At 49.4% G+C, this 24,647-nt stretch overlaps 1 protein-coding gene across 1 annotated transcript in view; it reads left to right on the top strand.

Annotated features, from left to right (window-relative positions):
- The window catches only part of NCAN (neurocan), a 68,755-nt gene that overhangs the window by 8,817 nt on the left and 35,291 nt on the right, over positions 1 to 24,647 (top strand). The window contains exons 3-7 of the mRNA XM_056845136.1: positions 1,074 to 1,248; positions 3,942 to 4,069; positions 8,671 to 8,964; positions 10,744 to 11,745; positions 20,687 to 22,102. Of these exons, the coding sequence (XP_056701114.1) occupies positions 1,074 to 1,248; positions 3,942 to 4,069; positions 8,671 to 8,964; positions 10,744 to 11,745; positions 20,687 to 22,102 (3,015 nt within the window). The remainder of the gene's footprint in view (positions 1 to 1,073; positions 1,249 to 3,941; positions 4,070 to 8,670; positions 8,965 to 10,743; positions 11,746 to 20,686; positions 22,103 to 24,647) is intronic.

The following is a 24,647-nucleotide window of genomic DNA, read 5'->3' as shown; positions in this document are numbered from 1 at the left end:
CTTCACAGTAGTTCTTTAAGTTTCAGGCAAAATAGGCAAAGTTTCCAAGAGAGTAACAAATGCAAGGTTTTAGTTGATTTATAGTTACCAAGACCCAGTTCTTGTCCTAACACGCAGAGTGTCAGCCCTTCATGGTTGCCAGATGATGATCGCTTGGAGACATGACCAGCATGTCTCCCTCCCAAGCTTCATGATTTTGATTAGAACAGAGTTCATATTTATCTCTCCCATCTCATTGGGTGATGGCCATTCCGCCCAATGAGATGTTGGGGACGCAATAAACTTTGTAAGATATTTGGCATGACACCTCTAGGTGAAGTTACAGATGTATTTGCATCTCTGCAGCAATACAAAACATCTGGGCTCCTTCAAGCTTTTGAGATGTCAGGCTTCTAACAGGATTGTCACCAAAAGAACAGATAGCTGATTTACAATAGGAAGGCTTTGAAATGGAGGTGCTTTGAAGTGGAGGTGGCAATGCCTACGGTCTCCACACCTTTTCCCCCAAAGTGAAGTGGCTTCCCATGGGAAATGGGAATGGTTTCTCACGGGAATGGTTTGTGAGAGAGCTGGTCATCAGCTCCCAGAGTCTGATATCAAGACATTGAAGACATAGAAGGCCGCAGCCTGAACCAAGGTTTGGTGATCAGAAGAAGAGCAAGGTTGCTTTTCTTTACAACTGGTTTAGATGGTTTTTAAATGGAGCCTGAGCCAGCATGGTGCAGTGGTTAAGAGCGGTGGTTTGGAGTGGCGGAGTCCAATCTGGAGAAATGGGTTTGATTTCTCCACTCCTCCACATAAGCGGCGGAGGCTAATCTGGAGAACTGGATTTGTTTCCCCGCTGCTACACACGCAGCCAGCTGGGTGACCTTGGGCAAGTCACAGCTCTCTCAGCCTCACCTACCTCACAGGGTGTCTGTTGTGGGGAGGGGAAGGAAAGGTGATTGTAAGCCGGTTTGAGTCTTCCTTAAGTGGTAGAGAAAGTGGGCATATAAAAACCAACTTCTTCTTCTTCTTCTTCTTCTCCTTCTTCTTCTTCTGTATTTATTTTTGCATTTGTCTTTCCCGCCCAGGTGTGGTGTTCCATTACCGGGCGGCCAGCAACCGTTACGCGCTGACTTTTCCGGAGGCTCAGGAGGCCTGTCGGGAGAACTCGGCGGCCATCGCTTCCCCGACCCACCTCCAAGCCGCGTTTGAGGACGGCTACGACAACTGTGACGCCGGATGGCTGGCCGACCGCACAGTCAGGTATGGGGGAAGGACGGCGGGGCCACCGGCTGCCCGCCTTTGCCAAGAGCGACTCTCCATTTCACGGCGCTCGAGGAAACGCCGATGCCTACCCGTTTGGGACCTGGAAATCTCTTCTGCCCTCTCAGGACTGCCGACCTCCAGGTGGGGCCTGACATTCTCCCAGAATTACACCTGAGATCCATTCCCCTGGAAGAAATGGCAGCTTCCACTGGCAGACCCTATGGCAGGGGTGTCGAACGTAAGGCCCACGGCTTGGATCTGGCTGCCCATAAGTCCTTGTGGGTATCCCACCGGGCAACTGGGCCCGGCACAATGGCTAGCACTGCCCAGAGTTTTCCCAGGGAGAGGCTTCCAAGGGGGGAAAGTAGAGTTGCCAACCTCCAGGTGGTCACAATAATAAATACTTGGACCACAATATAGGAAGTTAGTCAAGGAGATGTAGTCACTATGGCAAAACTTATATCTCTTAAACAAAGCCCAATAACACAATTATTCTTTTCCACAAGTGTGTGGTAAGTATTTCAATTTGATTATGTTACTTCACATAAATCATGATATATAAAATCATACAGACCACTTTCTTTTGCAGGAATATTCAAAATGATATAGTTTCTTTTACAGAAATGATCAAGTTCATATAAACATTCTATATACATATAGAATGTTCATATAAACATAGAATGTTTATATGAACTTGATCATTTCTGTAAAAGAAACTATATCATTTTGAATATTCCTGCAAAAGAAAGTGGCCTGTATGATTTTATATATCATGATTTATGTGAAGTAACATAATCAAATTGAAATACTTACCACACACATGTGGAAAAGAATAATTGTGTTATTGGGCTTTGTTTAAGAGATATAAGTTTTGCCATAGTGACTACATCTCCTTGACTAACCTCCATGTGGTGGCTGGAGATCTCCCGCTATTACAACCGATCTCCGGGCGACAGAGATCAGTTCACCTGGAGAAAATGGCTGCTTTGGAAGGTGGGCTGTATGGCATTTTACCCCATTGAAGTCCTGCCCCTCCCCAAACTCTGCCCTCCTCAGGCTCCACCCCTAAAATCTCCAGGTATTTCCCAACCCGGACCTGGCAATCCTAGGGCAATGAAAGGAAAGCTGAAGACAGGAGTGGGGTGGATAAAGGTAGGTTGTAAGGTTGCCAGGTGGTTTGGAGCGGTGGAGTCTGATCTGGAGAACCGGGTTTGATTCCCCACTCCTCCACATGAGCAGCGGAGGCTAATATTGTGAACTGGATTGGTTTCCCCACTCCTCCACACGAAGCCAGCTGGGTGACCTTGGGCTGGGTGACCTCACTCTCTCTCAGCCCCACCTACCTCACAGGGTGTCTGTTGTGGGGAGGGTAAGGGAAGGCCATTGTAAGCCGATTTGATTCTCCATTAAGTGGTAGAGAAATTCTGCATATAAAAACCAACTCTTCTTCTTCTTCTTCACCACCGACAGGAGGTTTTTGGGGCAGAGCCTGAGGAGGGCAGGGTTTGGGGGAGGGGAGGGATGCCATAGAGTCCAATTTTCAAAGTGGCCATTTTCTCCAGGGGAACTGATCTCTATCGGCTGGAGATCAGTTGTAAAAGCAGGAGATCTCCAGCTACAACCTAGAGGTTGGCAACCCTAGGAGGTTGGGTGGGGAGGAGAGAAGGAAGCAGAAAAAGGAGAGCTGCTCCTGGGGATTTCAGGGAAGGAACAGAGGAATTAGTGGAGGAGGGGGAAGTGAGATACCCCACCACAAGTCCCTGCAGGTCCCCTGCTTGTATATATACATATTTAAAAACTAAGGAGCCCCGTGGTGCAGAGTGGTAAGCTGCAGTACTGCAGTCCAAGCTCTGCTCACGACATGAGTTCGATCCAAACTGAAGTTGGTTTCAGGTAGCCGGCTCAAGGTTGACTCAGCCTTCCATCCTTCCGAGGTCGGTAAAATGAATACCCAGATTGCTGGGGGTAAAGGGAAGATGACTGGGGAAGGCACTGGCAAACCACCCCGTAAACTAAGTCTGCCTTGGAAACGTCGGGATGTGACGTCACCCCAAGGGTCAGGAATGACCCGGTGCTTGCACAGGGGACCTTTACCTTTTTAAAAAACAATTAAATGCCTCCCTTCTTTTCCATACGCACAATTTACACCACACAGAAGCAACAGAGCCAGGAGTGGTTTAAGAACCCCATTGGGAGGGAATAAAATAAGGGAGTCAGGGAGTGGGGAGTTGTGTATTTCATTGCAGACCCCTCCCCAGTAAGTAGAGATCTACATCCCTTCCTAAACACACACACACACACATCCTTGAGCTAAGGACCACCAGAACGATTGTGAGGTAATGTTTTTGGGGAAACGGTATTGTCAGTTTGCTCAGAAAAGCTAGGCAGGGTGGATTTTTGAGGGAGGGGGGAGATCTTTATCCCGATCTCCTGTCCCAGTTGCAGCCTGCTGAGGCTGCTTTTCATTTTCAACACAAGGCTGGGCTTCTGAAAGAGCCGGTAAAGGGATGCCGTGCTGACTGTTTACAATGCCTGCCCTCCCCAAGACGGACACCCATGTTCCCCCCTTTTCTTCTCCAAAGACATTTCAGTGTCAGAGGTGAATCCGCCCCCTGCATCCTTTGGTGCGGCAAAGGCTTCTGGGAAAATCCTTGAGCATCTCTCCTTTCTCTCCCTTGTCATCCGTGCAGGTACCCCATCACCCTTTCCAGGCCTGGTTGCTATGGAGATCGCAACAGCCTCCCGGGGGTGCGGAGCTATGGCGAGAGGGACACCCAGGAAGCTTATGATGTTTATTGCTTCTCCAGAGAGCTGCAAGGTAGGTCGCCGGTAGAGTCCACGAGCTCACACGTTATTTCTGGAGCTGAATAGAACACGGATTGGAGGGGAATCCCGTGTGGCTACAACTGAAATCAGTATGTAGCAGATAATTCATCAGTTAGATTAATCAGTATTTTAATTGATCAGTTGGTGCATCCCATTAATCGAGCAGCCGATGATCTGTTTATTTATTGAGATATTTCTGAGGTCGTTTACGCATGGGTACTTTCACTCACGTTCGCCCCTGGTCTGTCTCGGTTGTTCCTTGGAGTTATGCATGAGTTTTCCGTCCATTAGAGATGACCTCGCTGCCAGCCCTCGCAATGTCTGGGTCTTCCTCTGTTGACCCGATACTTACATCTTCCCTGAGCAAAGCCCGGGTGAAATCTCCATGCATAAGGCAAAATGCGGGACACCCAAGCTTGGTTTTGCTCACAGCCAATTACAAAGCAGCATGTCCAGAGGCAGGCATTGAAATACTTCCTGCTTCCTCCTTAAATCTTTTTAAAACCGAGGCTTGGATTTCTCCCCTCCCTTTCCTTCAGATTTCTCAGTTTTTTATGTTTCTGTTCTTAAAATGCTTTTTTAATGTGGCAATTGGGTTTAGGGGGGAATTTTCTCTCACAGGGAGCACTACAAGTAAGCCAATCACAAAGCAGCATTTCAAGGGGCGGGGACTTGATTTGAGCTAGGAGTCTGCTGTTGCATAGATTCCGCTGTTCGTCTGAAGACACATACTGGACCGATGATCTGTTAGCGTGAATTTTGCGCAATTGTGTATCCTGTGGTTCTTGCGCTCCACACTGGGCGTCTTTGAGTCCTTGGAAGCGAACGATTGGGCGACTGAAGGAATTTGTCTTTGAAATGTGATTTTTACCAGATTCCCCTCTCGCCATTCGCTGACCTATTTGCTTTGGATGTCTCCCATGATGTCGTATTGATGATTTTGAGATGATTTGTCAATGTGCATTTATGAATGGATTTGGATGTTCTTGTGCATATTGCAACACATATACATGTTGACTATTCGTATAATTTTGCAAAGATTCTTTAATATACATATTGTTATTCATAGTGTGTGGTGTGTTGGGATACAATTGCTTTATGATATTACTGTATAGATGCAGTTTTGATTGTTGTATCCATTTAGTCATCAGTTTTTTCTACCACCTGGAGGTTGGCAACCCTAACTATTGATTGGTCTAGTGGGCTGTGACCTGGTAGCGTTATGGGGCGAGCAAATATCCGAAACAGTGGCTGGTGGGAGTGAGTTCCTCAATTCCTCATATTGATTGGCTCAGCAGGCAGTTGCTTGCGTCTAGCATTGTTGATAGGGCTTGTGAGAACCCAGCAAAATCGTTCCCCAGTGAACCGTTTACGGAGTGAGAGAGAGCAATGAATGAATTGTTAATGTTTTAGTTGGCACAGATCAAATCGGTACACAAGTGGTTCGGCTATTCTGTTTTTTTTTTTTTTTTTAATGCTTTAGGGGAGGGGATTCTGTTTCTTGCACCCGGGCCTCGACGTTTCAGAGCGTTTGGGTATTTTCGTTGAAACAACGCACGCATAACTCTTGCAAAAAGTCGCGCTTCATGACTCATTGTTCAAGACAGCTGGAATTCTGACAAGGGTTTCTGTTATCACTTTCAAGAGGAAATGGACTCGCAAGCTGCATTCCCTTGGATTCGGGGAGCTTGCAGAGTTCTGCAGCCGTCTTGGATCTCGGCTTGGTGACACACCGCCTTGCCTTCTTGCCTTACTCCCGAGAGGGTTTGTCCAATTTCTGCCTGGTTGTTGTATGCCACCACCAACTAATCTTGAAGAGTAGCTCTTGCTAAAAGGATTAGCGCTGCTAACCCACTTAAAGGCTCTGCCTATTTCTCACAGCTTCCATTTTGCTTGTACTGGGTTTCCAGGTCCCTCTTCACCACTGGCGGAGCCTGAAGAGGGCGGGGTTTGGGAGGGGGAGGGACTTCAATGACGTAGAGTCCAATTGCCAAAGCGGCCAGTACCTGGAGGCTGGCAACCCTAACTCCCATTAACTTCTCACTTTGGGGATGGCGTACTCATTCTCAGTCGCTTCCCTTTACCAATCTGTGGAAAGCGTGATTGACCTCAATACATCAATGGCATCGAGGCCTGGGCCTCACTTTGTGCCTGGTAAGACCCTAGGGTGGCCAGATCCCTCTTTTCCTCCAGCGGGAGGTTTTGGGGGCTGGATCCTGAGGAGGGAGGGGTTTGGGGAGGGGAGGGAGTTTGATGCCATAGAGTCCAATTGCCAAAGCGGCCATTTTCTCCAGGTGAACTGATCTCTATCAGTTGGAGATCAGTTATAACAGCAGGAGGTCTCCAGCTAGTATAGGGTTGCCAGGTCCCTCTTCGCCACCGGCAGGAGGTTTTGGGGGCAGAGCCTGAGGAGGGCAGGGTTTGGGGAGGGGATGGACTTTGATGTCATAGAGTCCAATGTCCAAAGTGGCCATTTTCTCCAGGTGAACTGATCTCTATCGGTTGGAGATCAGCTGTAATAGCAGGAGATCTCCAGCTAGTACCTGGAGGTTTGCAACCCTATAAGACCCCCGCCAGCCACCTACATGGCGCTGGGGGGAGGGCCCCCAAAGTGGGGTATACCCCACCCCCAGCTGGGGCCTGGCAACCCTACAGCCTGGTGGTAACACTGGAAAGCCCAAAGCACATGGCTATAAATCATGGCCTTCTGGCCTATTTTCCCATACACCAGAACCAAAACAGAGCCCCTGTGTTTAAAATGCACAGTTGTCAATTAATTATTAATTATCAACTTGATTGGCTTCCCAATGACAGCCTTTAAAACTCCCAGAATTCCCAGCAGCAAAATATCAAATGTAGAAATATGGATTTTTTTATTTCTTATTCAGTGTGTATGGATCTTGGGATGCAGAGTTCCGAGCGAGAAATTCAATAGTTCAAAGTGGCAGAGAGGGATTTTTAAAAAAACTCTAATTTCCCCTGTCCCAATCTTCTGATCCTCCAAGAGCACGATGCCCCAATCTGCCCGCTGTTCGTTTCTTGGTGTTTGCCTAATGAGCCGTTTTGTTTCGCCCGTTTTTGTTGACGGCATTCCCGATTTGTCTCGGTTCTTTTATGACATCGAGAAGCTGCCTGCGATTTTCGAGCAAATGCAAACTGGTGTGTGCCTTTTAACAATAACAATTTAATCACTTTCCCTACGACCTGGAAAGAAAAGAACCCCAGTTTTATCCCAGCTGGAATATTCCGATCTTAACAGGGCAGCCACAAAATTTGCTATCACTCCCTCAAAGATACCTGCGTGTGCCTGACACACCACCCCATTTAGCTGAAATGCTTTTACTTTGGGACGATCTTCACGCAGATGCAAACTGGTGTCCCTTTTAACAATAATAGTTTAATCACGTTTCATACGAACTGGAAAAAAAAGAATTCCAATTTTATCCCAGCTGGAATATTTGGATCTAAACAGTGAGGCCACAAAATTCACTATCACCCCCTCAAAGATAGCCGCAGATGCCTGACACACCACCCCATTTAGCTGAAACGTTTTTACTTTGGGACGATTCCCTCTGCTCGCAGAGAAAGGGCCGTTTTCAGTTGTTCCAGAAATCCATTTGAGGTCCAAGCTCCCATCATGATCCTAGAGGGGGACGGGTGAGCAGACAGGTGTTTCGGAGATTGGACATGCCTGGATACTTCCCTTTTCATTGGACACAAAAGGGGCAGCCAAGCACAGGAGAGCAAATGTCATTTATTCTGTTAGCTTGTCTAAAAAACACACGCCCTTGCCCAAAACACCCTGGCTGCAGTGTTTGGCTTAATGTAAGCAATGATCATTTTTTAAAACAAAGCAAGTTCCAACTTTGATGGATGCCCCTTTCTCTAGGTAAGGGTTGCAAGGATGAAGATAAAGCATGATGTTATCTGCGTCCCCCCCCCCACCGCTCCACCAAGCAGTGAGACGTTCCGGGGAGGGGGTGGCACCATTTGGCATAGGAAATAAAGAAGTCGACTCAATGCTATCTCCGTGAGCTTCTAACAGAGAGGTGTCACAATTCTGTTTTCCCCTAAGCTGATGCCACAGTGTGCTTTGCGCTCAGGAAAAATGACAATGTTTTCGCCATCCCATGGTCCAAAGGAATGCAGTCACAGCATACTGTTGTGTGGCCATTCACAGTCAGGATTCAAGGAGCTTCATGCGGGAAAAAGAAGAAAAGTTGGTTTCTATACCTTGCTTTTCTCTACCTTCAAGGAGTCTCAAACTGGCTTATAGTTTCCTTCCCTTCCTCTCTCCACAACAGATACCCTGTGACCTTAGGCAGATGATGAGAGGGAGGGCATCTATGGCCATCTTCTGGGCATGGAGTAGGGGTCACTAGGGGTGTGGGGGGGAGGTAGTTGTGAAATTCCTGCATTGTTCAGGGGGTTGGACTAGATGACCCTGGTGGTACCTTCCAACTCTACAATTCTATTCTATGATTCTTAGCAGGGATGGAGAAAAGAGGAACAAAAGAGGAGCTAAATGGTCAACCAGTGGTCAGCCATTCATGTGAATGCAGATTAAGTGTGTCATTTTCTTCCCACTTCCAGGAAAGGTGTTCTACGCATCCAGCCCCGGACGGCTGACATTTCAGGCGGCCCAGAAGTACTGTGTCAGCCGGGGAGCTCTGTTGGCTACCACCGGGCAGCTGTACCTCGCTTGGAGGGAAGGGCTTGACCAGTGTGACCCAGGCTGGCTGGCCGACGGAAGTGTCCGGTACCCAATTCGCATCCCTCGGAAGAAATGTGGGGGAGAGGAGCCCGGCGTGAGGACCATCTATCAGTTCCCCAACCGGACGGGTTTCCCGGATCCAGCAATGAAGTTCGACGCCTTCTGCTTCAAAGGTTTCCAGCGACTTTATCTTACCTGTCGTGTTTTGGGGCTCTTTCCTGAAAAGCTGACCAAGGGGGGAGGCTCCCACAATGACCCAATGAGGCAGTCTCGTCTGAGAAAGCTTATCTTGTCAGATTGGACCTTCTCTGAGAGCCACATTGGACTCTCTCTGAGAGTGTAGTCTAGTGGTTAACAGTGGTGGTTTGGAGTGGTGGACTCTGATCTGGAGAACCGGGTTTGATTCCCTACTCCTCCACATGACCGGCGGAGGCTAATGTGGTGAACCGGGTTGGTTTCCCCACTCCTCCACATGAAGCCAGCTGGGTGACCTTGGGCTAGTCACAGCTCTCTTAAAGCTCTCTCAGCCTCATCTACCTCCTAGGGTGTCTGTTGTGGGGAGGGGAAGGGAAGCTGATTGAAAGCCAGTTTGATTAATCCTTAAGTGGTAGAGAAAGTCAGCATATAAAAACCAACTCTTCTTCTCCTCCTCCTCCCCCTTCGCCTCTTCCTTCTTCGCCTCCTCCTTCATCTCCTTCACCTTCTCCTCCTCCTTCTCCTCCTCCTCCTCCTCCTTCTTTTCCTCCTCCTCCTCCTCCTCCTCCTTTTCCTCCTCCTCCACAAAAATCTGGCCATTGGTGACTGCCCCAACTTGGGCTGTCAGTTTCCCCAGACTCCCCATCAGTTAGTTTGCTGAGAAAGCAGCCAGGGTGGGACTTTGAGTCATCAAAAAAGTCTGGATTTATGAACCCCTCCCAGGCTGAGGTCCCCGTAACACCGGCGCTTTGTTTTATTAAAAGGAAGGGGAGTTTGAAACACGGCCGTTTTCTCTCTTCCTGAGAGCTCCCTCGTAAATCACCCCCTTTGCCGAGTGACGCTCCGGCTGCTCCGGCTGATGCGAGGAAAATTGAATCCCGCTGCCCCTGTTCCGCCAGCGACTCAAAGGGACTAGCCTGACTGCCCTTTAAATTAGAAGAAGAAGAAGAGTTGGTTTTTATATGCTGACTTTCTCTACCACTTAAGGGAGAATCAAGCCAGCTTACAAACCCCTTCCCCTTCCCTCCCCACAACAGATACCCTGTGAGATAGGTGGGGTTGAGAGAGCTCTATCAGAGCTGTAACTAGCCCAAGGTCACCCAACCAGCTTCATGTGGAGGAGTGGGGAATCAAGAAGAAGAGTTGGTTTTTCTATGCCGACTTTCTCTACCACTTAAGGGAGAATCAAACCGGCTTACAATCCCCTTCCTTTCCCCTCCCCACAACAGACACCCCGTGAGGTAGGTGGGCTGAGAGAGCCATGACTAGCCCAAGGTCACCCAGCTGGCTTCGTGGGTAGGAGCGGGGAAACAAATCCAGTTAACCAGATTAGCCTCTGCCACTCATGGGGAGGAGTGGGGGACCAAACCCGGATCTCCAGATCAGAGTCCACCGCTCCAAACCACCGCTCTTAACCACTACACCACGGTGGCTATCTCACACCAAGGCCTACCTCCTGGAGGGGGCTTCCTGCAGCTAAGGGAGAGTCCGTCACTCCGGGAGAGAGTGATGCTCAACAAGCACAATGTTCCAGGTTCTGTCTCCAGGTAAAAGAGGTCTCAGGTCGCGAGAAAGAGCCTCTCTCCGGCTGGGACCCCACAGAGCAGCTGCAAGCCAAAATGCAGGGCTTCATGGACCAAGGTCCGACTCATAGGGTTGCCAGGTCCCTCTTCACCTCCTTAGGGCAGAGCCTCAGGTTACTTTGACAGGACTCCTTGTGAACCCAGATGGTTAACGCTCTCCTCATTTCACCACAGCTCGGCAACAAGCCAAGAAGCAGGAAAGTCTCAAGGACCGAGAGCCTGTCGACCAGGATCCGGAAGGCAGCCGTGATTGGGGGATCGAAAATGTCTTAGTGGAGCACGACACGGATCTGCCGCTGCTGTCGCAGAACGAGCTTTTCCCGAAAGACAATGACGACTCCATCATGTCAGGAGATTCCAAAGAGCTCGGCAGGGATCCGTACGGACCCTCGCACAAAGCGCCGATACCGTCGTTAGAAGAAGACGAACAGCTGCAGCTGGTGACGGATTTGCCAGCGGGAAAAGAAACAGGGAAGGGGAGAACGGCGGCAACGAAGGCACCCCTTTTGGGCGGAGACAGTAAAGACCCACCCCCCTTCGCCTCCTCTCCCGAGACCCCAGACAAAGACCAGTTGCTCAGCCGAGCTGACCAGGCTCCAATCCATACGTCGAAGCAGCAGGACTTGGGACAAGCGAACACCACCGACGAATCCGCCAACATCAGCCAAACTTTAGCAGTGTCCCCTTCTTTGGCAGAAGAAGGCTTCCCGACAGAGGGGGTTACCCATTCGGTATATCCAACCTGGTTGCAAGGGACCGCCCATCGGTCGATCCCCCCAGGGACTGCGTCCCCGAACCTGCAACAGCCCTCCCGAACCCACATCCCTAAGGGGCACCCCATGGACCCCACTCTTGCCCCTGCTGTGACAACACTCAGAGAGCACCCGGTCGCCACCGCAGTGACCTCAACCTTTGCAGCTCTCCCTGAATCGACCCGGAAAAGCATTTATACTGGGCTGAATGGGCGCTATTTTCAGGAAGGCCAAGAAGACCCAGGCGTCGAGGGGGACCCAGAAGGTAACACTGCGTCCCCCACGGCCTTTCCTGTGTTGGCCCTGGAAGTACAAAAGATGGTGGATAACTCTATTGCGCCCCCTGGTGGAGCCGAACCGAGTCCCGCCTCCTCTCTTGGAGTCAGCCTGAACTTTCCAGTTTCCAATGAAGTGGAAGGGAACCGTAAGTCAGTCTGGAAATTCATTTACCTCGTCTTGTTTTACCGAACCTGCTATATCACTTTTATGTCCTGTTCTCTCGATAGTAATATTTAATGAGTATAATTATATTATTCGCTCAGTGCTGAGTCTTAAAAGAAGCGTTTTAAGACTTGGGGTTTTTTTTTTAGCTGGCCGGTGAGTTCCTCTCTCCTAGCTTCCACTTAACCAGTGCAGGATTGTCTAGATTGGCAGACTTCTCATCAGATTCTCCATCACTAGACTGTAGGGTTGCCAGGTCCCCCCTCCCAATTGGGGCGGGGGGTTAGGGGGCGGGGCTGAGTGCAATTTTTGGGGTTTGAGTGCAAAAGAAGCCACGATGATGCGGCACTTCCGGAAGTAAAACCGGAAGTGCCGTCATTGGGTGCGCCTGCCCACACGCGCACACAACCCACCTGGCAACCCTACTAGACTGGGGGCATTGGGTTGAAATACAGAGACCTTTGACTTGACCTAGCAGGCGTCTTCTCACATTCTTAAGCAGAACCTCCATAATCAGAGGAAGTATATCTCTGAATGTCGATTTGTCACAGATGCCCCTTTTGGGGGAAACTAGTCAAGCTAGGACCAAGGAAGGCATCAAAACTATCCATTCTTGTCAATCTGTTTCAACCAGAAAATTGGGAAACTTCATTAATACGATTATTCTCCTACAGAATAATGAGGATCTGAAGCACGGCGTCCTTTGATGGTTTTTATTATCAAAGCATATGTATAAAAATAGATAGCAGGTTTAAGGAACGAGTGCGGACAGAAACTACAGCAGTCTCTTTGGCATCGTTTCAGGCTCTCTACCTCCTTCTGGGGGCGGGAAATTAGCCCTTTTTCTAAGCAAAAACATAATTGTTATGTCTTCTGAAGTAACTTTAAGCAAAATAACTTTAAGCCACAAGGCCGGTTGTCAGAAAAGGGCATCCAATCCCTACATATTACACAGATATCTGTCCTCAAAAATGGAAGCATAGCTCACCCATAGGGTTGGCCAGCTTCGGTTTGGGAAATACCCAAACCAGTTGCTCAGCCGAGATTTTGGGGGTGGAGCCTGAATAAAGTCGGGGTTTGAGAAGGGTGGGGATTTCAGTGGGATATAAGGCCAAGGAGTCCACCTTCCAGAGCAGCCATTTTCTCCAGGTGAACTGATCTCTGTTGCCCGGAGATTAGTTGTAATAGCGGGAGATCTCCAGCCACCGCCTGGAGGCTGGCAACCTTATTCATCAAGCTGAAGGCTGAAGTGTAGGGTTGCCAGCTCTGAGTTGGGAAATTCCTGGATATTTTGGGGGTGGAGCTTAGGGAGGGCAAGGCTTGGGTAGGGAAGAGACGTCAGCAGGGTATAATGTCACAGAGTTAGGGTTGCCAATTCCTTCTTCCCCACCTGCAGGAGGTTTTTGGGGCGGAGCCTGAGGAGGGCAGGGTTTGAGAGGGGAGGGACTTCAATGCCATAGAGTCCAATTGCCAAAGCAGCCATTTTCTCCAGGGGAACTGATCTCTGTCGGCTGGAGATCAGTTGTAATAGCAGGAGATCTCCAGGTACTATCTGGAGGTTGGCAACCCTACATAGAGTCCATCTTCCATTTTCTCCAGGGGAACTGATCACTGTCGTCTGAAGATGAGCTGTAATTCTGGGAGATCCCCAGGCCCCACCTGGAGGCTGGCATCCCTATCACTGACACTCATCTGGTCAGTGGGCGGAACCAGGCTGGCTAATGGGAGGGGTAAGGTTGCCAGGTCCTTCTTCGCCACCAGTGGGAGGTTTTAGGGGCGGAGCCTCAGGAGGGCGGGGCTTGGGAAGGGGAGGGACTTCAATGCCATAGATTCCACTGGCCAAAGCAGCCATTTTCTCCAGGGGAACTGATCTCTGTCAGCTGGAGACCAGTTGTAATAGCAGGAGATCTCCAGCTAGTACCTGGAGGTTGGCAACTCTAGGGAGGGGGCAGCATTTGCTGTCACCATGCAATGATGTCACTTCTGGCATGACCTGGAAATGCTGGCATCGCACCAAGGCGATGCTCTAGCACTTCCCCCCCTAAACTCTACGCTTTCCTTGGGTTTCCATGCCTGGCCACCCTACAGCAGGTAGGTAAGAGCCCCGTGGCGCAGAGTGGTAAGCTGCAGTACTGCAGTCCCAGCTCTACTCACAACCTGAGTTTGATCCTGACGGAAGCCGGTTTCAGGTAGCCAGCTCAAGGTTGACTCAGCCTTCCATCCTTCCAAGGGCGGTAAAACGAGGACCCAGCTTGCTGGGGGTAAAGGGAAAATGACTGGGGGAGGCACTGGCAAACCACCCCGCAAACAAAGTCTGCCTAGTAAACATCCGGATGTGACATCACCCCATGGGTCAGGAATGACCCGGTGCTTGTACAGGGGACCTTTACCTATTACCACCCTACATACCCCCCAGCACCCCTACACACGCTCCAGCCTTCAAAATCTCCCCGACCTAGTAGCGCAAAGTGGCCGTCGATGCCAATTAGCAGGTGTTTGCAGCCAAGTGTAATGCACTTAGGCCTAATTTCTGCAGGAAAAGCGTTAACGCCAATTAAGGGAACGCGCGCAGTCTCTGCAGACGGAGTAATTTTGCAAATATGCATAATTTTCCGCACTTAGGGCTGTGCAGACCGTTTCTGCAAATCAGCAGCAGCGAGCAAGGCTCAAATTAAGAGGAGGGAAATTAAAGAGGTTGTGGTGGGGGGCACGGGCAGGCTGAAGAAGGGAGAGGTGGGAGGCAGGAGGATTGAGGCTTGGTGGAGGGGAGGGGAGTCATGGTCTCTAGACCAGGGGTGTCAAACATAAGGCAGGATCCGGCCCCTTGAGAGCTCTTAGCTGGCCCGCAAGCCAGCTGAGGCAGCCACACACACACCGCTCTCGATTTGGGCTGGCGAGGCACGGCCTGGCCCGACCAAGGGACATTTATGTAGGGTTGCCAACCTCCAGGTACTAGCTGCAGATCTCCTGCTATTACAACTGCTCGCCAGCCGATAGAGATCAGTTCCCCTGGAGAGAATGCTGCTTTGTAGGGTTGCCAGGTCCCTCTTTGCCACCGGTGGGAGGTTTTGGGGGCGGAGCCTGAGGAGGGCGGGGTTTGGGGAGGGGAGGGACTTCAATGCCATAGAGTCCAATGGCCAAAGCAGCCATTTTTCTCCAGGTAAACTGATCTCTATCGGCTGGAGATCAGTTGTAATAGCAGGAGATTTCCAGCTAGTATCTGGAGATTTTAGAATTCAAGAAAAAAGGAGGGAACTCATGGTGAATTCAAGTGATTGAATAAAAAATAACCAGCACTAATGGCTAACTAAATAATCTGCTTATTTAATCAAATTGTTCTAGTTATTTCAAGAATGTTCTTATTATGAATGAAGATAGATGCAACATATAATAACATATACTGTCTCTATTGTTATTAAATTCTATAAGCATAACCAATTGTGGCATTTTGTGGTATAACCCTTGTATTTAAATGTTGTACTTGTATGTTGTTATAGACTTTGATTTGTACGTTCAAGGCATCTTGCCAGTTACAACGTTATGTTTAGTTGGTTATGCTTATAGAATTTAATAACAACAGAGACAGTATATGTTATTATGTTGCATCTATCTTCATTCATAATAAGAACAGTCTTGAAATAACTAGTGAACAATTTGATTAAATAAGCAGATTATTTAGTTAGCCATTAGTGCTGGTTATTTTTTATTCAGTATCTGGAGGTTGGCAACCCTACCGCTTTGGCAATTGGACTCTATGGCATTGAAGTCCCTCCTCTCCCCAAACCCTGCCCTCCTCAGGCTCCACCTCAAAAACCTCCCACCAGTGGTGAAGAAGGACCTGGCAACCCTACATTTATGTGATATCCAGCCCTCGTAACAGTTGAGTTTGACACCCCTGGTCTAGAGAGAGACTTCAAAACGCAGATGCTTTTATCACCTTGCCAAATGAGGGGAGAAAAGGGGCTTCCTCTGCAAAGGCAGAGCCAGCCTGGAGCCTCGGATGAACTCCGAGCCCTGGGAATCTTGGAACCATAAGCCAGGTAGGTTTGCCAACCTCCATGTGGGACCTGGAGATCTCCCAGAATTACAAGTGATCTCCATATATAGAGATCAGTTCCCCTGGAGGAAATGGCAGCTTTGGAGAGCAGACTCAATGTAGGGTTGCCAACCGGCAGCTGGCACCCTACAGGAGACTTGGGAGGCAGGGGCATGGAGGGGGCAACATCACAGTGACAGTGTGACGACATTTCTGGTGGCAAACTTGAACATGCCATCATGCATTCGACACAATACTCTGGCATTCATCCGAAACTCTATGGTTTTACCATAGAATTGCCAGTGAATTCTAGAGCACCCTATTGATGGTGTGATGTCACCTCCCGTGATATCATCATATTGTTGATGTGATGGCGTTTTTCACCCATTTTTGTTGCTAGCCTTGACACTCTTCAGGGAACATCACTGGGGAGCCAGGGTGGTGTAGTGGTTAAGAGCGGTGGTTTGGAGCGGTGGACTCTGATCTGGAGAACAGGGTTTGATTCCCCACTCCTCCGCATAAACAGTGGCTAATCCAGTGAACTGGATTTGTTTCCCTGCTCCTACACATGAAGCCAGCTGGGTGACCTTGGGCTAAACACAGCTGTCCTCGAGCTCTCTCAGCCCCACCTACCTCACAGGGTGTCTGTTGTAGGGAGGGGAAGGGAAGGTGATTGTAAGCCGGTTTGATTCTCCCTTAAGTGGTAGAGAAAGTCAGCATATAAAAACCAACTCTTCTTCTTCTTCTTCCCCATAGTCTTTCTGTCATACTGCTGAATGGCTAATGGGTCCCCCACTGGGTTGCCAACCTCCAGGTGAAGCCTGGAAATCTCCTGGAATTACAACTGATCTCCCAATCATGTAATAACTTTTATGACGGCTTAAGGACTATTAAAAAGTCTTCTACAGTCTGAATATCCCTTATCCAGGCATCCGATATCTGGGCTAACCCAAAAACAGGACTTTTTGAGCTGGCATGCGGGCATTATTCACAGGCCCTCAGCAGCATGCCAATTTGCTTTCTGATGATTTAATATACACAAAATTCTTTAAAATATTGTTTAAAATTACATTCAGGCTATGTGTACAAAGTGTATATAAAACATAAATGAATTTCTTGTTCAGACTTGGGTCGCACCCATCCCCAAGGTATCTCATTATTGCATATGCAAATATGCCAAAATACTGAAAGATCCAAAATATGGACCACTTCGGGTCCCAAGCAGTCCAGAGAAGGGATGCTCAAACTGTACAGCTCTTTCTCTGGGGGGGTCTCCTGTGGCCCATCATGGCTACCAACGCATCTCGTCTCCATAGAAACCGCCTTCCCTGGTCCCCTCAGCCCAGCCCCTCCTCCCCACCAGCTTCCAAATTTGTTTCTTAACTGCCCTACCGCACAGACTCTCTCATCTGCTCATCCCGTCGGGACGCCCCTGACAGGAAAATCCAGCTCCCCCCCCCCCAGCTCAAACAGCCTTAGCAGCGAGGAGCCGGTGCTAATGAGGAGGCGGTTGCCACAGCAACCGGCCTAGGATGCTCCCTGGCATTGCAACCCATTATCGAGTGAGTCCCCATGATAAGATCTCTTGGCAGAGAATCCTGTTTCACCGAGGTGGGAAAGGGCCCGACTGCAAACTCATTAGCCGCCGAACCCCGGTGGGAAGAAGACATGTTTAGAAAGAATTGACATCTCTTATTTATTGTACCATTTTTTCCATGTTTGCATAATTGTTTCTTGTTGGGCTTCTCTTCAAACGAGGGAGCAGCTCCATTTATTAACCACGAGAAATTCTACCCAGCTGTATACTTTTCAGGACAGTCTTGTCCTCCATAGGGGCTAGAAATGTGCTCCTTTTAAAAGAAGAAGAAGAGGAAGAGGAGGAGGAGGAGGAGTTGGTTTTTATGTGCAGACTTTCTCTACCACTTAAGGGAGAATCAAACTGGCTTACAATCACCTTCCCTTCCCCTACCCCCAACAGACACCCTGTGAGGTAGGTGGGGCTGAGAGACCTCTAAGACAGCCGTGTCTAGCCCATGGTCACCCGGCTGGCTTCATGTGTAGGAGTGGGAAAACCAACCTGGTCCACCAGATTAGCATCTGCCACTCTTGTGGAGGAGTGGGGAATCAATCCCACTTCTCCAGATTAGAGTCCACTGCTCCAAACCACCACTCTTAACCACCATGCTGGCTCTCTAATTAAACCAGATATTTCATTGCTTTTTCTATTATTTTTCCCCTCCCCTGTTTTTGTCAACGGTTCCCTTTCTCTGCTTCTCGCGGTCAGTTTAGGAGACGCCTGTGTGTTGCGCATGCATGCTGTATATTTTTTATGCACAAATTTTGATGGTATTATAATTTACTAAGGCGTTTAATAACGTTGTAGAATTTCTGGTACCAAAAGGGAAATAGAAAATGGTGCAAAGGTGAAGATTTGCAGGTTAGATTCACAGCAAGGAAGAAGCATAATCAAAACAGGGATTTGGGGGATGTGTCAAAACAGCAGGGAGGAAAAATTCAAAACCAACCCAATGCTCTTTCTGTAAAAATTAACGTTCAGTACTTCAAGAGAGCTACCTGTGCTTTCTTTGTTATGCTTCCACTGCATTGTGGCATCGAACAGCCTTGTGAAGTGGCATGGGGAACTTTTTTTTATCCTATCCCCTCACCCCCACATACACTCTTCTTTCATAGGGTTGTCAGCTCCATGTTGGGAAATACCTGTCAATTTGAGGGTGGAGCCTAAGGAGGCTGGGTTTTGGGGAGAGGAGAGACTTCAATGAGATAGAATCATAGAGTTGGAAGGGGACATACAGGCCATCTAGTCCAACCCCCTGCTTAATGCAGGGTCAGCCTAGAGCATCCCTGACAAGTGTTTGTCCAGCCTCTGCTTAAAGACTGCCAGTGAAGGGGAGCTCACCACCTCCCTAGGTAGCCGATTCTACTGTCGAACAACTCTTACTGTAAAAAAAAATTCCCTAATATCCAGCTGGTACCTTTCCACCCGCAATTTAAACCCATTATTGCGAGTCCTATCCTCTGCTGCCAACAGGAACAGCTCCCTGCCCTCCTCTGAGTGACAGCCCTTCAAATACTTCAAGAGAGCAATCATGTCTGTCCCCCCCCCCAACCTCCTCTTCTCCAGACTGAGCATCCCCAACTCCCTCAGCCTTTCCTCATAGGGCTTGGTCTCCAGGCCCCTGGTCATCCTCGTCACTCTCTTCTGCACCCACTCAATTCTGTCCACATCCTTTTTGAAGCAAGGCCTCTGGAACTGCACACAATACTCCAGGTGCGGCCTGGCCAATGCAGTGTGCAGCGGAACCATGACATCTTGTGATTTGGATGTTATACCTCTGTTGATGCACCCCAAGATGGCATTAGCTTTTTTTGGCACTGCATCACACTGGCTGCTCATATTTAACTTTCGGTCCACCCGTACTTCAAGATCTTGTTCATACACACACTGCTGCCCAGAAGTGTAACCCCCATAGAGTGCCATAGAGTCCACCTTCCAATGTGGCCATTTTCTTCAGGTGAACTGATCTCCGTATCCTGGAAATTAGTTGCAATTCCAGGAGCTCTCCAGCCACCATCTGGAAGTTGAAAGAAAGGATCAGCACGTAGACTCTTTGTTGTGTGTGTTAAGTGCCGTCAAGTCGTTTCCGACTCATGGCAACCCTATGAATCAGTGTCCTCCAAAGTGTCCTATCCTTAACAGCCTAGCTCAGGTCTTGCAAACTGAGGGCCGTGGCTTCCTTTATAGAGTCAATCCATCTCTTGTTGGGTCTTCCTCTTTTCCTGCTACCTTCAACTTTTCCTAGCAAGATTGTCTTTTCCAGTGACTCTTGTCTTCTCATAATATGTCCAAAGTACGACAGCCTTAGTTTAGTCATTTTAGCTGCTAGGGTCAGTTCAGGCTTGATTTGATCTATAACCCATTGATTTGTTTTTTGGGCAGTCCAGGGTATCCGTAACACTCTCCTCCAACACCACATTTCAAAGGAATCTACTTTCTTCCTATCAGCTTTCTTCATTGCCCAGCTCTCACACCCATACATAGTAATAGGGAATACGATGGCATGAATTAACCTGGTCTTGGTTGCCAGTGACACATCCTTTGTTATCCAAGTATAATTCCTATATTACTAAGGAACAAAATCCATGCTGGTCAATTACAGACGCTTGGCACAGAGAATAGTGAGGTAAAGGTGATAAACCGGAAGCACATTTGACAATCTGAATTTCAATGCCACCGGGATTACGAATACACACTGCAAGCTGCCGAAGTGAACGAAACGTGACTAGGATCGACCTCACGTCCTTGCCTTTCATCCAGCATGCCACTGACAATGTTTCCACTGAATGGAGGGCCTTTGACCTCCAGAAGGACAATTACGCGAGTCGGTGAAATTGCGGACTTGGAGAATTTCTCCCGAGTTTACGTGTCTTTCAGGCTTTGTGTAACTTCACTTATGGGAATTATACTCAGGTAAAATTCGATATTTATGTCATTTATGGATATGCAATTTAGCTTAGTTAGGATATAATTTTGTTTTTGTCAATTATTGTTGTATTTGTATTGGTGGGGCATTTATATTTTGCGGCATGAATTGAATGCCTTGATTTATGTATTATATTGAGTTTATGTTTGAATTGGAATATTAGTGTAGTAATATAGGAATTATACTTGGATATCAAAGATTCTACGTGCGGCTCCTTTCTTTCAGCTTTTCCTATTTTCAGCCTAGGTTGTGTATTTTTTATTAGCTTGCTTAACCATCTGGACGTTGGCAACCCTATTCTTGCAAGAGCCGATGTTCCAGTAATCCAGTTTCTCACATGTGAATTTCCAGAGCTCTTTTTCTAACCTTCTTTCCTCTCCTTGCAGGATTAGCAGCATCCGTGGATCAGGGCCACCACCCTGAGATGACTTTCTCTCCTGCATCGTTCTCTGTGCAAGACGTTGGGGCCGAAGAGGCCATCCGCCCGCCTCAAATCCCTGACCCGCCAGAGAGCCAATCCTTTCCCACAGATCACCAGCATCCTGACACACTAATGCCAGCCGTGGCCAATGGAGCGCTTTATCCCCAAGAGGTTGGCACGGTGGCAGAAGAAGAAGACGCACCCCTGGGCACCAGCATCCGAGGAGACTACCCTCAGGGTTTGCCGCAGGCTCTGGACAATGAGGGCGGGTTCTCGGGCAACGAGAACGTTATGCCAACGATCCCGACCAATGCTCCGCATCAGAGGCCCGAGGCCCACCCCGATGAGGGAAGTGCCCAGCCTGAATACGACTCCCAAGGAACCCCAGAAAAGGCCGTGAGCTTTGTGGAAGAGGTTCCGGGGCCTGGTTTTCAGGCCCAGCATGACTCGCTGGGGGTTTCCCAGGGACTGATGGAGAAAGATGGCCTGTATTCAGATAAACAGCAAAGGGAGACAGGCCTATTGAACGTGGCTGGCGAGGAAGCCACCCTGGAAGAGTCCACCCAGCGTTCAGAAGACCCGGCTGAGCTGAGGGGGCGAGGCGCTGTCACCCTTCCGCCCGAGGACATTCCCTCGCTGACCCCGGACAACTTTTACCCGCACGTGGCTCGGCTTGTCTCAAGGGAACCCGAGGCGTGGCTGGCTGCCGGCGACAACCAAGACGGCCGGGAGGCCACGACAGACGTGAAGCCGAAAGAACCTCAGGAGACGGAGGGTCTGGCGCCGACAGATGGCACCGCAAGCACAGAGACGCTGAGCCTTCTCGAGCCAAACGAGCCCCAGGATGCAGTCAGTCACGGTGCAGGTGGCCATCTTGAAGCCAACGTGACAGGCAGCGGCCGCCACACTGGCGCAGCACTTCCAGAAGCTGTTGGCACGATTGGACTCGGCCTCGTCCACTGGCGAGACGGAGCTACCGCTGGGCCTTCCGTCCACAGTGAAGCTGACCTTTACACTTCCACCTGGTTCGTTCCAGACAAGGACGTAGAGGCCCTAACCCAGCACGTCAACAAGGAAGAAGACCAGACACCATGGAGTTTATCTGACACTGGAATCTCTCTCCTACTCCAGGGCATGTCAGAGCCTACGAGCCCTCAACGGGCCCGAGATCTCCACCCAAGCATGGGGCCCTCCATCCACCCCAGCAAGGAAGCAGTGGAAACTGGACAGGCGGGTTACCTTCCTGTCACCCCAGGCGAACTGTTGGGGATTTTTCCGATGGAGGCTGATAGCGGTAGCGGAGAAGAAAGAAGGGAGGTGTTTACAGTCGAAGGGGTTGTGAGTCTGGCATGGGCCGAGGAGACCAACGGCAGTTCTCTGGGTAAGGTGCCTTATTATCCAAAGCTGGCAACGACTTTGCTAGTTCAGGATGAAGCTTTTGAAGTCACGGGAAGGGCTGTTAAAGCTGTCTCCTGATGTCCTTTCTCCCCCAGTTTTTCCTTCTGCACTGCCCCCAACCCTTTTTATGCACTTGGCATAGGGGTGCCAACCTCCAGGTGGTGGTTGGAGATCTCCCGCTATTACAACTGATCTCCAGGTGATGGAAATCAGTTCCCCTGGAGAAAAATGGCCACTTTGGCAATTGGACTCTATGGCATTGAAGCCCCTCCCCTCTCCAAACCCTGCCCTCCTCATACTCCACCCCCCAAATATCCAGGTATTTCCCAACAGGGAGCTGGCAACCCTAACTGGGCAGACACTAAGGTTGCCAACCTCCAGGTACTAGCTGGAGATCTCCTGCTATTAGAACTGATCTCCAGGCGATAGAGATCAGTTCCCCTGGAGAAAATGGCCGCTTTGGCCATTGGACTCTAAGGCATTGAAGTCCCTCCCCAAACCCCGCCCTCCTCAGGCTCCGCCCCAAAAACCTCCCACCAGTGTTGAAGAGGGACCTGGCAACTATGGTTGCCAACCTCCAGGTGGTAGCTGGAGATCTCCTGCTATTACAACTGATCTCCAGGCGATAGAGATAAGTTCCCCTGGAGAAAATGGACGCTTTGGCCATAGGACTCTATGGCATTGGACTCTATGGCAACCCTAGCAGGCACTAAATTTTGTATTGATGACTGGCCATTGAGAATCTAGTTCCTTCATTTCCTCCCCTAATGTTATAGAGTGCACACACCCTCCAAAGCAGCCATTTTCTCCAGAGGAATTTATTGCTGGAGATTAGTTTTAATTCTTGGCCATCTCCAGGCTCCACCTGAAGGTTGGCAACCCTACTCCTGAATGTACCCACCCTTTCTGGAGGAGAGAGCAGACAATGACTTTTCACGTTCCTTTAAGCTTTGTTGGAACCTGAAAAGAGTTGTGTTCTGATCCCTCCCAGTATTTCTCCCAGGATTAACTGGGAGACTGCTCCAGTTGGGTTGCTGGTCTCTAGATGGGGCCTGGAATAGGGTTGCCAACTCATAAGAACATAAGAAAGCCCCTGCTGGATCAGACCCAGGCCCATCAAGTCCAGCAGTCTGTTCACACAGCGGCCAACCAGGTGCCTCCAGGAAGCCCAAAAGCAAGACGACAGCAGCAGCATCCTGCCTGTGTTCCACAGCACCTAATATAATAGGCATGCTCCTCTGATACTAGAGAGAATAGGTATGCAGCATGACTAGTATCCATTCTAAATAATAGCCATGAATACCCCTTTCCTCCATGAATATGTCCACTCCCCTCTTAAAGCCCTCCAAGCTGGCAGCCATCACCACATCCTGAGGCAGGGAGTTCCACAATTTAACTATGTGTTGTGTGAAAAAAATACTTCCTTTTATCTGTTTTGAATCTGTCCACCCTCCAGCTTCAACAGATGATCCCGCGGTCTAGTATTATGGGAGAGGGAGAAAAACTTCTCCCTGTCCACTATTTGGAAATACCTCTGTCGGCAGGAGATCAGTTGTCGGCAGGTATTTCCCAACCCAGAGCTGGCAACCCCAATGCCAAGCCAATGCCCTCTCTCCACAGCACTGCCTTAGATTCTGTTTCTTGGCCGAACTGCAGTGTGACAGAACGCACACTGCCTTTGATATCTCCGTTTCCCTCAAAGCTCTCGGGAAAGCAGCAGGTTCAATATTTATCACTTGCTGCTGCTGCTAATAATAGCAGGCCAGGGGCCTCCCGGCGTGGCTGCTTTCACTCCGGGAGCCTTTTAAAGCGTCTGGGGAAGGATCGGCAAAGCGAGTAGACTTTTCAAAGAGGCCAGAAAACCAATCTGATTAATATTCAGCAGCTCGACATCCTCCGGCGGATGCTGCTTCACCGTCTTGGCACTGGGGAAGAGAGCAGCAAAGGGAAACGCAGAGGCTGTCCGGTCTGGAAACTCTGTGTAAGGTGGGGGGGAGGTTGGCAGCTGGCACCCCTTACCCTCTCTCGGAGGTGTGGGGATGGGGAAAGCTGTGGCTGCCAAAATTCCCTCTTTTGTTAGGCAATGGTTAAAGCTAGGGCTGTCGATTCGGTTCGGCCCGTACCAAAAAACAGCCGAATTTCCTGATTCTGCGATTTTTAGTTCGGGACAAACCGAACTCAAAAATGGCGGGAACACGGGGGAGCCAAATTCAGCGAGTTCGGGAGTTCATGAATAAATTCGGCAAATTCGGGGCGCAGCAGCATAACCATCAGTAAGCAGCATTCTCCCCCGGCCAATCGATGGCCAAGCTGGGTCTTCTTCTGGCCAATCAGTCAGGATTGAGTACTGGAGGAATCAGCTGCTGCGCGGCCCGGCCGGGGAGAGAAAGAGAGAGAAATCCTCATGGGGGGGTTAGTGTGCACATTTGCTCCTTTCCATGGCTGCAGGGGGCGCATTTTTGGGGGTAGACACCCCAAACATTCAGCGGAGCTTCAGACGAGCCTTCTTAAGAGACCCCCCAAGTTTT

The sequence above is a fragment of the Euleptes europaea genome, chromosome 2 (assembly GCF_029931775.1).
Source record: "Euleptes europaea isolate rEulEur1 chromosome 2, rEulEur1.hap1, whole genome shotgun sequence".
Lineage (NCBI taxonomy): Eukaryota > Metazoa > Chordata > Lepidosauria > Squamata > Sphaerodactylidae > Euleptes > Euleptes europaea.
Note: the sequence above shows the minus strand (reverse complement) of the source record. Positions and strands in the feature narration are given on the sequence as shown.